This window comes from Phocoena sinus, chromosome 9, assembly GCF_008692025.1.
Source record: "Phocoena sinus isolate mPhoSin1 chromosome 9, mPhoSin1.pri, whole genome shotgun sequence".
NCBI lineage: Eukaryota > Metazoa > Chordata > Mammalia > Artiodactyla > Phocoenidae > Phocoena > Phocoena sinus.
The window spans coordinates 86,091,387-86,104,224 of NC_045771.1; the positions used below are offsets into that span (position 1 = coordinate 86,091,387).

General features: G+C 41.3%; 2 protein-coding genes across 9 annotated transcripts in view; one reads left to right on the plus strand and one right to left on the minus strand.

The window, feature by feature from the left end:
- PHTF2 (putative homeodomain transcription factor 2) overlaps positions 1–8,563 on the minus strand; it is a 167,244-nt gene extending 158,681 nt beyond the window's left edge. For 4 of the 8 annotated variants that reach the window (XM_032642300.1, XM_032642295.1, XM_032642297.1 and 1 more), the window contains exon 1: positions 8,364–8,563. The gene's annotated coding sequence lies outside the window, so the exon portion shown is untranslated. The remainder of the gene's footprint in view (positions 1–8,363) is intronic. The other 4 variants (XM_032642301.1, XM_032642299.1, XM_032642298.1 and 1 more) reach the window with 3 other exon arrangements.
- Positions 8,564–8,898: 335 nt separating this feature from the next.
- TMEM60 (transmembrane protein 60) lies at positions 8,899–12,397 on the plus strand. The gene is made up of 2 exons (XM_032644061.1): positions 8,899–9,089; positions 11,696–12,397. The coding sequence occupies exon 2, from the start codon at positions 11,746–11,748 to the stop codon at positions 12,145–12,147; it is 402 nt and encodes a 133-aa protein (XP_032499952.1). The 5' UTR covers positions 8,899–9,089; positions 11,696–11,745; the 3' UTR covers positions 12,148–12,397.
- Positions 12,398–12,838: the final 441 nt, after the last annotated feature.

Below are 12,838 nucleotides of genomic sequence, written 5' to 3' on the forward strand. Positions count from 1 at the left end.
ATAATTAATATTCCAATAAAGGGGACAGTCATAAAAAAATACTCCAATAATACTAAAGAAGACAAAGAAAAAAGGAACAAGAACCGATTGCACAAATAAACACATAGCAAGATGGTAGATTTAAACCCATCAAAATCAATAATCATATTAAATGTAAATGGTCTATATTAAAAGGCAGAGATTAGGACACTGGATTTAAAAAAAAAAAAAAAAAAACAAGGACAAACTATATGCTATATACCAGAAATCCGCTTTAAATACAAACACACAAGTAGGTAAAAAGTTAAAAAATGTAAAAGGATATATCACACTAACACTAATCAAAAGAAAGCTGGAGTGTCAATACTGATAAAGTAGACTTTAGAGAAAAGCATATTACAGGAAGGCCATTTCACAATGATAAAGAGATCCAATTCATCAAAAGATGATAACAATCCTAAATATGTATGTGTCTAGTAACAGAACTTCAAAATATATGAAGCCAAACTGATCAAACTGCAAGGAGAAATTGGCAAGTCAACAGTTATGTCAGAGATTTCAACACCCTTCTCTCAAAAATTGAGAGAACGGGGACTTCCCTGGTGGCCCAGTGCCTAAGAATCCATCTTCCATTGCAGGGGATGCTGGTTAGATCCCTGGTCAGAGGACTAAGATCCCACATGCCACAGGGCAACTAAGCCCAGGCGCTGCAACTACTGAGCCTGCGTGTCGCAACTACAGAGCCCACACGCTCTGGAGCCTGTGAGCCACAACTACAGAGCCTGTGCACCTCAACTACTGAGCCCGCACGTTCTGGAACACACCACAACTAGAGAGAACCCTGCCTGCTGCAACGAAGATCCCACATGCCACGACGCATACCTGACACAGCCATAAATAAATAAATAAATAAAATTATTTTTAAAAATTGAGAGAACAAGCAGACATAAAATATGTAAGGACAGAGAAGATCTGAAAAACTCTATCAATCAACTTGATCTGACATTTATAGAACACTCCACCCAACATTCAAGTGCACATGAATCATTTACCAAGAGAGACTATATTCTGGGCCATAAAACAAGTCTCAATAAATTCAAAATGATTCAAATCACACAACGTATGTTCTCTGACCACACTGAAATTAAATCAGAAATCAACATCTGAAAAATCCCCAAATATTGGAAGACCTGGGTACATACCTTTAAATAACCTATAGGGTCAACAAAGAAATCACAAAATCAGCAAGGATTTCTGAATTGAAAAAAATGACAACACGACATATCAACGCTTGAGATGCCACCAAAGCACTATTTAGAAAGGAATTTTATAGCATTAAACATTTATACTAGAAGACAATAAATTAACAAATTAAGTTTACATTTTAAGATTCTAGCAAATCAAGAGCAAATAAAATGCAAAGTAAATAGCAAAATGGAAATAATAAAGAAGAGAAATTATTGAAATTGAGAACACAAAATCAATAAAAAAAAAACCCAAAACCTAGTTCTTGAGAATATCAATAAAACAGACAAACTTCTAGTCAGACTGAACAGGAAAAAAATGAGAAAACACACAAATTTACAGTCAGGAATGAGAAAGGGGACATTGCTACAAATCTTACAGATATTAAGAAGATAATAAAGGAATATTATAAACAATTTTATGTCCATGAATTTAACAACTTAGATTAAATTGACAAATTCCTTGAAAGATACAAATGATAATAGATGCTCACTCAAAAAGAAATAAATAAAAAACCCTTTGTCTATTAAAGAAACTGAATTTGTAGTTAAAATCTTTCCCATAAAGAAAACTCCAGGCATAAGTATGCAAGTCATTTAATATTGTCTTAAGCTTAAGATACATGGAGAGATCAAGTATTTATTAACTATCATGTGCAGGCACTATGGATATATAAGTTTGATATGGTTATGTTAGTATTTCAACAAAATCATTCTGGAAGGAAGCTGTGTAGAGAACTGGTTAGTACGAGGCTAAATTAAAAGTAAAGAGACCCAGGACTTCCCTGGAGGTCCAGTGGTTAAGACTCTATGCTTCCACCGCAGGGGGCCCACATTCCATCCCCGGTGGGAGAACTAAGATCCCATATGGCGCGCGGCCAGAAAAAAAAAGTAAAGAGACTAGTGACAATAATGAAATGATGAGGGCATGAAATAAGTCAGTGGCAATGAGCATTTTTAAAATTTATTTATTTATTTATTTAATGTTTTTCTTTGGCTGCGTTGGGTCTTCGTTGCTGCACGCGGGCTTTCTCTAGTTGTGGGCAATGAGCGTTTGTATTTTAACTTGGGGTAGGTGTTGGGATAGGGCATGATTAAAAGATAGATAATTAGTAGAGAGAATAATCAGATGCAGTGATGGATTGGACATGAAAGCTATGGGGAGTAAAGAAGTAAGGATGTTCCATGATTCTTGGCATGAACATCAGAAGAACCATTCATTAGAACAGGGAATACAAGAGGAGAACAAGAAGATATGCTTAATTTTTCAACATATGGTACATTTAGACATTCAGTGACCAAAAGGTAGATTGGTAGGCAATGTGATTAATACATAGAATCAACATTTAGGGAATCTGTGTAAATTAAGCTGCTCTATCTACCAGGATTACTTGCAATTAAAGCCTTCTCTGTAACTGTACAATTAACTGCACAATGGCTTTTCTCTGTTAAAAGAACTTGAGAAGTAAGAAGGTAGTTAAAAGAGTTGAGAAGATAAATCCCTTTCCCTATATACTTAATTCACAGTACAAGAGACCCAATTTCAGTGATTTTTTTACTGTCATTTAGAACAGCAAAACCCTATTTATTTGCTCTATTTGGTTTAATGAGTCTGACCTCCTTTCTTCAGAAAAAAATTTGAGAACGTGAAGCTCGCTCCCTATCTTTTCCCTTTTTTTGTTGCATGTGGCTGCAATGATTCAATTCTTTATTCAACACTGCCTGTTACCTATATAACATCCATTGCCTCCTTTTAAGGTTTTCTTTGTTTGCCATTTTCTGCCTTTCCTTACTCTATTTGAGAATTGTATTTTTTTAAAAAAGTATACCTGCTCAACTTAGTTGAACAATTGCAGCAACCTTTTTTCTTTTTGAGCAAGTCTTATAAGCCAGGCAATGAATCAAGCGCTTCACATATATTAGCTCATTTAGTTTTCAAAATCTTGCAAAGTAGATATCCCCATTTTATGATTAGGTAAAACTGAACATCAAAAAGATTACATAATGAGGGGACTCCCTGGTGGCGCAATGGTGAAGAATCCACCTGGCAATGCAGGGGACACGGGTTCGAGCCCTGGTCCAGGAAGATCCCACATGTCGCGGAGCAACTAAGCCCGCGAGCCACAACTACTGAGCTTGCCCTCTACAGTCCAACAGCCAGAACTACTGAAGCCTGCGTGCCACAAATACTGAAGCCCATGTGCCTAGAGCCCACGCTCAACAAGAAAAGCCACCGCACTGAGAAGCCCACGCACCACAACAAAGAGTAGCCCTGCGCGCAGCAACGAAGACCCAACGCAGCCAAAAACAATAAATAAAATTTTTTTAAAAAAGAAAAGATTACATAATGAGCCCAAAGTTAGAAAACTGGTGGACTGTAGAATTGAAACTTGAACCTAGGTCTGTAGAGCACCAAAACTTGTGCCACATAACTTTCATAAGCTTTTTGCTACCTGTAAGAGACATTTTACTGAATGTATGACTAAGGTGCTTTCATTCATGAAACAAACATGAGTGCCTACTACACGTCTTCAAACTTTCTGTAGATACACTTTTAATAGTCCCTTCCCCTACTGTTTCTGAAACTGGAAAGCTGCATACAGTACACTTTTTTTGCCTTTAGTTCCTCTCATTAAATGTCAAATTTAATCATGTTACGATTATTATCAGGTTGTGGTTCAGCCACCGCCATTTCCTGCTTCAGTTCCTGTTCAAAATGAAGTCCAGCATATTTTCTTTCCTAGTCCTCTAAAATTACCTGTTCTAGGAAGCAATTTTTTTTTCTCATCTGAAAACTCACCTCTATTATTTTGTGTCATTTTAGCAATTTACATGAAGCTAACAAGTTGGAACTAAAAATGCAGCTTTCCTAAATGTCACTTAATATTTTCAACTTAGTCATATGATTCTGGTTATAAAGTGATCCACATTTATAAATCCAATGTGACATATATGGAATCTAAAAAAAAATGGTTCTGATGAACCTAATGGCAGGAAAGGAATAAAGACTCAGATGTAGAGAATCGACTTGAGGACATGGGGAGGGGGAAGGGTAAGCTGGAACAAAGTGAAAGAGTACCACTGACATATACACACTACCAAACGTAAAATAGAAAGCTAGTGTGAAGCAGCTGCATAGCACAGGAAGATCAGCTTGGTGCTTTGTGACCACCTACAGGGGTGGGATAGGGAGGGTGGGAGGAAGACGCAAGAGGGAGGAGATATGGCAATATATGTATACGTATAGCTGATTCACTTTGTTATACAGCAGAAACTAACACAACAGTGTAAAGCAATTATACTCCAATAAAGATGTTAAAAATAAATAAATAAATCCAATGGGAGTATTTACGGTTCTGTGCTAACCTGAGGGGAAGACATAACCATGGGACTTTTTCTCAGATTTTTCAAGGACGGTCCCAATTTAAAACATTCTGTCCAACAGTCACATCTCAAGTTTCAGTTCAGAAAAGACAGTCAAAGGGTATACATATGCAAAGGGTAGTTTGCAATACTGACTCTATATGGCAACAGAGTAGGTAAGGGGGGGTGGTTAAGGGAAGGCAATCAATCACTTAAGATTCTTCTTTACTTTACCTTACTTTATTTTAATTTTTTTGGCCCAGCCATGCATCCTGCAGATCTTAGTTCTCAACTAGGGATTGAACCCAGGGCCCCTGCAGTGGAAGCATGGAGTCCTAACCATTGGACCTCCAGGAAATTCCCAAGATTCTTCTTCTTTTTTAAATAATCCCAAAACACACCTCACAAATTTGGTGCAATTGCCTTAGTCTTCTTTTACAGCTTAGAATGAAGTATCCCAATGAAATAATGAAATAGTTGCTTGCCTAAACATGTTTGGAAATGAAATTTTAACTGACAGTAGGGAAAATAAGTATTCAAAGGTAAATATTAAATAAAAATGTAACAATGCACAAACTCTTGAGATATTCCTATAAGTATGCAATTTGTAACCACTAAAATTGCCCAGCCACATTTCTATAAAATTATCATTTAAATTTGGCCTTCAAAAATACTTTCTATACAGAGCCACAATTACTTGCCATTCCCTCAACAATCCATATTCCGGTTCTCCTGCCTCCAGTTCTGTGTGTTCTGTATTTGATGCCTTCCCTCCCCACTAATCAAAATTATCAGTCACATTTTTAGGTTCCAGAGATAGCTCCCTGCTAAACCTCCAACCCCTTCTCAACTCTGTTCAATTTATTTTTTCCTTCTTCTTTATTCAGGGCTTACCAATGTGACAATACTTTACATATTTTGTTTAATACTAATACTCCCCTTTGAAACATTATTCTCTCCACTTAACAGATAAGGAAACTAAAGATGAAAAAGGTTTGGTATCATGTTCAAGGTCACAAATCAAAACAGGAATTCAAACGCTGGTCTGTCTGAACTTTAACTGAATTCTCTTTCCATGAAACCACACTCTACGGCACTCACTTATAGTATATACTGCATTGTGTTACCATTATTCGTTCAAATATCTCTCTCTCCCACTAAAGGGATGTTCCTCAAAGACAGGGAAGGTTACTCCATCCTTACATCCCAGCAACACTCAACAGTGCCTATTGTACAACGATCTCAAAGCGTTACTGAATATTCAGTTTATGGTTTTGCAGCATTATTTTCCATTGATTACTCTCCTTCAACCAAATCTCTACGAAGCCATTTTTACTGTGATGGGAAAGCACAACAGCTTGGAATATAGGCTTTGTAATCAGATTGATTAGATGTAAATTCCACCTCCACCAACTTATTAGCTGAGAAATCTTGAACACATGAGTTAACCTACATTAACTCATGGGAGGACAGTAATCACAATAGCTACCTCCTAGGATTAAAAGGATTAAATGAGGTAACATAGACAATCCTCACTTTTCCTACATGCTACCCTAAATTTTCTTCGGCTCAGTCTAGTATAGCCTTTTTCAGTACAAATTCCTTATAATTTTGATATTACTCAGCCATAATAAAGAATGAAATAATGCCACTTGCAGCAACATGGATGGACCTAGAGATTATTGTACTTAGTGAAGTTAAGTCAGACAAGACAAATATCACATGATACCGCTTATACGTGGAATCTTAAAAAAGGGTACAAATGAACTTATCTACAAAAGAGAAATAGAGTTACAGATGTAGAAAACAAACTTATGTTAACCAGGGGGGTGTATATTGGAAGACTGGGATTGACATATACACACTACTATATATAAAATAGATAGCTAATAAGGACCTATTATGTACCACAGGGAACTCTACTCAATACTCTGTAATGGCCTATATGGGAAAAGAATCTAAAAAAGAGTGGATCTATGTATAACTGATTCACTTTCCTGTACAGCTGAAACTAACACAACACTGTAAGTCAACTATACTCCAATAAAAACTTAAAAAAAAATTTCCTTGCAATTTTGAATGAAATGGACTAGCCTAAAAAGTTCATGGTTTAAAAATTGCTCAGGTCACTTACTTGACTTTTAGGGCCAACTGTCCAGTGCCAGTCTGGACTCAAAAAAAGTTTATTCTTGGAGGCTTGACTATGCAAGAGTGCCCCCACTGTACACTATATTTGATTCGCTCACCACATTTTCAAGCCCTACCAGCAAGTTTGAAAATTGGAACACAGACACTTCCTACTTTACTACCACCTAACTTAATACTACCTGATGCAGGAAGACAACTAACCTGTGTGAGAGGCAGGCTATTTCCCCTGCAAGAAAACGCTCCTGGAACCACCTGTGTCTGGTCTCAGGCATGGCTCATTCTCACCACACCTCCATATTGGTCTGCAATCTAGAGGCTAAGCCACTACACCTGACAGAGGATACCCATTTCCTTCTCTCAGACTTAGCAACCCTTACTCCAAAAAGTTAGGATTTTATATTGTTATGCTATTTTATGGCTCTTTAGGCTAAAGTGCCTAGTTCCCAAATTATCAGAATTCCCCCTTAAAATTTTAAAAATCTATGAAAAAGCCCAGTTTTGGAGAAAAAAAGTTCTTAAAACTACATAATCCCTAGAAACAAGAGCAAACACTAAGGCTATAGCCAGTCTCAAAGGGGAAAAAAAAAAGAAAAATCTTCAAATGCTTAGTTGGCTAAAGCTAACCAAAAGCTATAAAATCAAAGTACCATAAATAACAACCAATCTCAAAGTAAGCAGAATATACCATTAACAAAGTGAGCAAGTGTGAATAACAAAATACTTAACACATTCACCACGAATTTTAAAATTACTTGGTATGTAGATACAGAGATTAATAAATTGTTCCAGATTCTGTACTTCCCTAGACAGTATATGTTGTTATAAAGCAGGGCCTTTTTTGGCCGGGCTAAAAATTAAAAGGGTGACAGATTAGTGACAGAATAATCTCTGAAGTTCTACAAGGAGGTGTTGCGTTAGAAAGCCATGTCTCGAAGGAACAATACCAGAACACTGGCTGTCAACATCAGGCAGATAAAAATAAGAAAAGGTGAAGCACGCTGATGGACCGCGGCATTGTTTCCAGACAGAAATATCCCTTTAAGGCCCATGCCAAGGATTTCAGCGCCAGCTCCGCAGTCAGTGCTGGAATCAGAAAACTAAACTGTTGCCCGCTCAGTGGGAGCAGGGCAGCGACCCACTCCAGTCGGCGTCCAGCGCGCGCAGGGTCGCCCCCTCCTCCCGAGCCCGCTCCTCCGACTGCTAGCTGGCCGCTCCCCGCCGACCCCGGCTCGGCCACCCGATGACCCCGCACTCCCTCCAGGACCCGACGCGCCCCAAACATAGCGCCAGGGGAAGGAAGCGAAGGAGAGGGGACTTGGGAGGAGGCGGAGGGGCGGGAGGCGGCGCTGGGCTTCGGCCCATCACCATCAAGGCTCGAGGACAGCGCGGGTTCGGGAGGAGGGAGGCTGAGCCTCCGTCACCGGCCAAATGATAGTGTCCCGGAGCGCAGGTGCCGGCGGCTGCCGAGGAAGTCACGGGCCGGGAGGACTACGCGATGCCCCCACACCCCCCACCTCCATACCACCCGCCGCTCTTCTCCTCCCTCGTCCAGCTTCATCCTCCGCTTCTGTCAGAACCCAACGACCTCCACGCGGCCCGCCTCAGCGCGGAGGTGATGCCGGCTCTTACCGTAGGAAAGGGCGCCGCGCCGCTAGGAGGCGGCTGGAGTGCGCGCGGAAGATACCGAGGCAAACGCCGCCGCCGCCACGGGAGCCTGACGAGCCACAACGAAGCAACCCGCGGGCGCGCTGCCTCCAGAGCCGTCGCCCCACCCCCTCTCCCGCAGGATTTTGCGCCTGAGCCTGCAGTCTCCGCGCGCGGACTGGGAGAGCGAGGGGAGGGGCGGGGCGCCCCGCGGAGGCGGGGCGGAGCGCTGGCAAGTCTGATTGGCATCTGTGGGCCCAATGGAACCGCGGACGCTCCCGGCTATGCTTAGACTGACTTTCCTCCTAGCCCGTAGCAGTAGAGAGGCGGGCCTACTGGCTTCTTTTATTGCCGCCTTTTTGACAAACCCGATCGCACGGAAAAGTCGGTTGGTTGGCACTGGCGGCCAAATGGTCCAATTACCGCAGGGAAGGGGGCCTCTGAACCCAGATTGGCGTTCTCTCTACCTATAGGGTAGGCCCAGGGAGGTGAGACCCTGCCCCGGATGTGGGCGCGGCCCCGAGGTAGACCTGAGAGAGGTTCCACTGTGGTTGTTTGGAGAGGCGGAACTGAGATCTTTTTCTTGATTATCATGTGACGGGGTCTGGATTTAATGGGGGAAAAAGCGTGGTGGAAAAGGCTAAGGATCCAAACTGGCGAATTTCCTAATCTTCGCGCCCCTCTGCGCTCTCCAGCCAGCGGCGCTGCCAGGTGAGTCCGGGGCTCCAACGAGCCGGCATCCTCCGAAGTGCACTCGCCCCCCGCGCCCCCCACCCCCCGGTGCCCTGGCCTCCAGATGCTTCCGTGGGCCGTGTCGCCGTCCCTCATCCCCTCACCCCCTCACACTCCCGGTCCCAAACGCACATACACCTCTTGGCACCGGGATTCTGTTTGCATTGTGGATCATATTGTACAAGAACTGCGTTCAACTCCAGAATGTACTGGTCCCACAGTGCAGAATAGGGGGAGTCCGGATAGGGCACCGTTGGCGGACCGTCGGCATTCGAAGACAAAGGGCAAGGATAGTTTAGGAACGCCCTGAAGTTCTGAGATAAGTAGGCCCGAAAATCAGGTAAGTGTAAGCAGAACGCTGTTCCTTTGAAGGACGGTCAGGTTGGCCAAGGCTGTTGCAGCAGGAACCTTTAGAAAGTGACTCATTGTTTAGAATAGTTCTGTATTGGGGGCCCATTAAACAAAACTGTCTTCGGGATGGGGCGAGTTCACTGGGAAGTCTACTGGCAGTCGCGAGAGAAGGGAAATGCGAGATGGTGTGGCAAGCACCATGGACAAATGATCAAGCCCACACACCTGGTACCGAGACGTTGAACTGTGGGCAGGGGCCTTTAGATTGCCATTTAGGGGAAGCGCAGGTTTTAACAATGGATAAGCATATACTTAACTATCTTGCAGGTGCAAGAAATAACCACCTCAAATGAGAAATACTTTAGTTGAACAAATTTTTGTTTTGGAGTATGCAGCTCCCTCCACCCTGCCCCCCCCCCACCGCCCTTCCTTAAGAAGAAAGAAGAGTAGTAGTAGGAAACAAATATAAGTTAACAGAGATTTATTAACAAATTAATGAAATCGGAGTTGTAGGTCATCACTGAACCCCAGCATCCATAATCCTTCAAGTGTCATTTAAATATCAACAGAGTGCTTCCCAGTCGAGGGCATTTTAGTAAAAGTGCATACAAAAGTTTGTTGCATCCCACATAATAGAACTTGTAGCCACAAGACTGTGTTCTTTGCAGCCTTTTCACCTCCAGGTTTCAAGTACCTATGTTGAATGCAGCTCCCTTCCTGTGACCAGTTGCTACTCAGTTCTTTACGAGAAAAAATGAAGCTTGACTCATCCAGTGGCTGGCTGATGGAAAAGATACGTTTAAGCAACTGTATTATCGTAAACCTTTTAAAAGTCCATAAAAATGGCCAGATCGATTGGAAATGGGAATTGAGCAAATTCAATTTACAGTGTGAAACTCATCTGTAGTTACAAATCAGTACGCACCTCTCCACCTCTTCTTCCAAAGTCAGTCCCACATTCCACAATGGCAGCCTCTGGCCAGGAAAGGAGACCAGCACGGAAAATGCCTTCCTGGGAGCAAAAGCATCTGTTTTTCATAGTGCAGTATGAAGTATCTGCCAGCCAAGTAAACAAGTTGAGTGCAGGCAGATGGGTATAAGGGAAAGAAGGGAGCTAGGAGACTCATAGGTCACTATTGAAATACAACAGATATATACTCTTGCACCATGTCACCCACTGTTTGAAGTAGTAGAGATGTAGCAAAGTTAGTTCTAAAATATAATTACTTAAAACATGATAGTCTAGGGCATTTGACTTATCTAGCCAGCTTCCTCACCTTTTCCCTGTTTCTTATCTTCCTGCATTTTTACTCCTATCACCCATGCTTTTGTTACCATCCCCATTACCTTCTGATCTTTTCCTGTTGCCATCAAGTGTCCTCTCTCATCCTCAGTCTATCACTGCCCAGTGGCTTATTTCCCTCTGTTTATAATCATACTTAGATTCCTACTTTACTGAAAATTTGTTCTTGATCCTTCCTTTTTTGTGATACGCGGGCCTCTCACTGTTGTGGCCTCTCCCGTTGCGGAGCACAGGCTCCGGATGCGCAGGCTCAGCGGCCATGGCTCACGGGCCCAGCCGCTCCGCGGCATGTGGGATCTTCCCGGACCGGGGCACGAACCCGTGTCCCCTGCATCGGCAGGCGGACTCTCAACCACTGCGCCACCAGGGAAGCCCTTGATCCTTCCTTTGTCATCCTCATTGTATGTCTGACCTTTCATCTTCTTTTCTCCAAATGTTTCAAAGGAATAAAATGTTGTCAACGGTTTGCATTTCATTATCTTCTGTTAACTCCTCACCCAACTTCATGCAGCCTGGCTTCTGATTTACCATTCTATTTACCCTTTTCCAGATGGTCACAAGGTTGATAAAAAAACATGAGTAAGTATGGAACGTACTTAAACCTATATGTGAAGATTAAATAAGTGCTTACACCTAAGTATTATAGATGAATGCATTCCTATCAAAATTCCAAGTTTTTAAGAATTAGTGATTTTAGCATTGAAAAACGTGGAAGGTCAAAATAGTAGAAAATATTCTGGAAAAGAAAATGGTAAATAGGTACTAGACCTCACAGATATTAGAACATATCCAGTAACAGTCATACAGTACTAGTACAAAACAGAAATATAGGTCAGTTTTACAAAGATGCAAAGAGCCAGCTTTGTAAACCAGGAATAGAAAAATTTTTTTCTGGTATCAAAACAATCTTGACTTTTTTTCCTTCTCTTAGGGTATATTTCCCTTTTTTCGACTCTGCAACAGCCTCTTTAAACTGTTTAAATGAGAATGTCCTTGGCTCAGAGAGTACTACTCACCTGGCTTTTCACATTACTCTTCTTGATCATGTTGGTGTTGAAACTGGATGAGAAGGCACCTTGGAACTGGTTCCTCATATTTATTCCAGTCTGGATATTTGATACTATCCTTCTTGTCATGCTGATTGTGAAAATGGCTGGGCGATGTAAGTCTGGCTTTGACCCTCGACATGGATCACACAATATTAAAAAAAAAGCCTGGTACCTCATTGCAATGTTACTTAAATTAGCCTTCTGCCTTGCACTCTGTGCTAAACTGGAACAGTTTACTACCATGAATCTGTCCTATGTCTTCATTCCTTTATGGGCCTTACTGGCTGGGGCTTTGATAGAGCTTGGATATAACGTCTTTTTTGTGAGAGACTGACTTCTAAGGACATCATCTCATTTTATTGCTGTTCAACAAGCTATCATTAAAGTGTTCTGAATCCTTGCAAGCTTGAAGAATGCCAGAGAACTGAGAAAAATATCAAATGTAATTTTATACTGCTTCCATAAAGTAGTCTTGGTGAATCATGGACTTCTAGTCAACCCAAAACTTAATTATTCAATATTTGAGTTATTAGTACGCTTATTGTCCTATGTAAATAAAGTTTGTTTTGGATCTTATTTTTCTACTTGACTATTGAATAATGTTTTAAGTATGTGATCAACATTTAAAGTAAATATAAAGCCTTTAATCTACATATTTGGGTAGAAGTTTAATATATCATGGCCCCATTACTACCAAAGTAAATAGTGCTTCTCGATTATGAAGGAAAAAGTTACTGAAATAATTAGGGGTGCCACTTCATGTTTACATTCAGAAAGAATCTGAGAGTTCGACAGTTTTTTATCTAGGCTAAGTTCATTGTTACCTCTGCCTTCTATTTGAAACAAATAAATTAGAGGTAGCATATTAAAACAGAGCAGAAGCTTGCCTCTTTCTAATGTTAGGGGAACTATACATCCCAGTTATGTCAGGAAAGTCCAGTTTATGCCTATTGTCCTGGGGTCTCAGGGAGTTAGTTCCCCTTTCATTCTTAGAAGTGTCCTGGTTTGAAAAATTATAGATCACC

Coding starts and splice junctions, on each gene's coding strand:
- TMEM60 (XM_032644061.1), top strand. CDS start 11,746: ATGAGAATGTCCTTGGCTCAGAGAGTACTACTCACCTGGCTTTTCACA.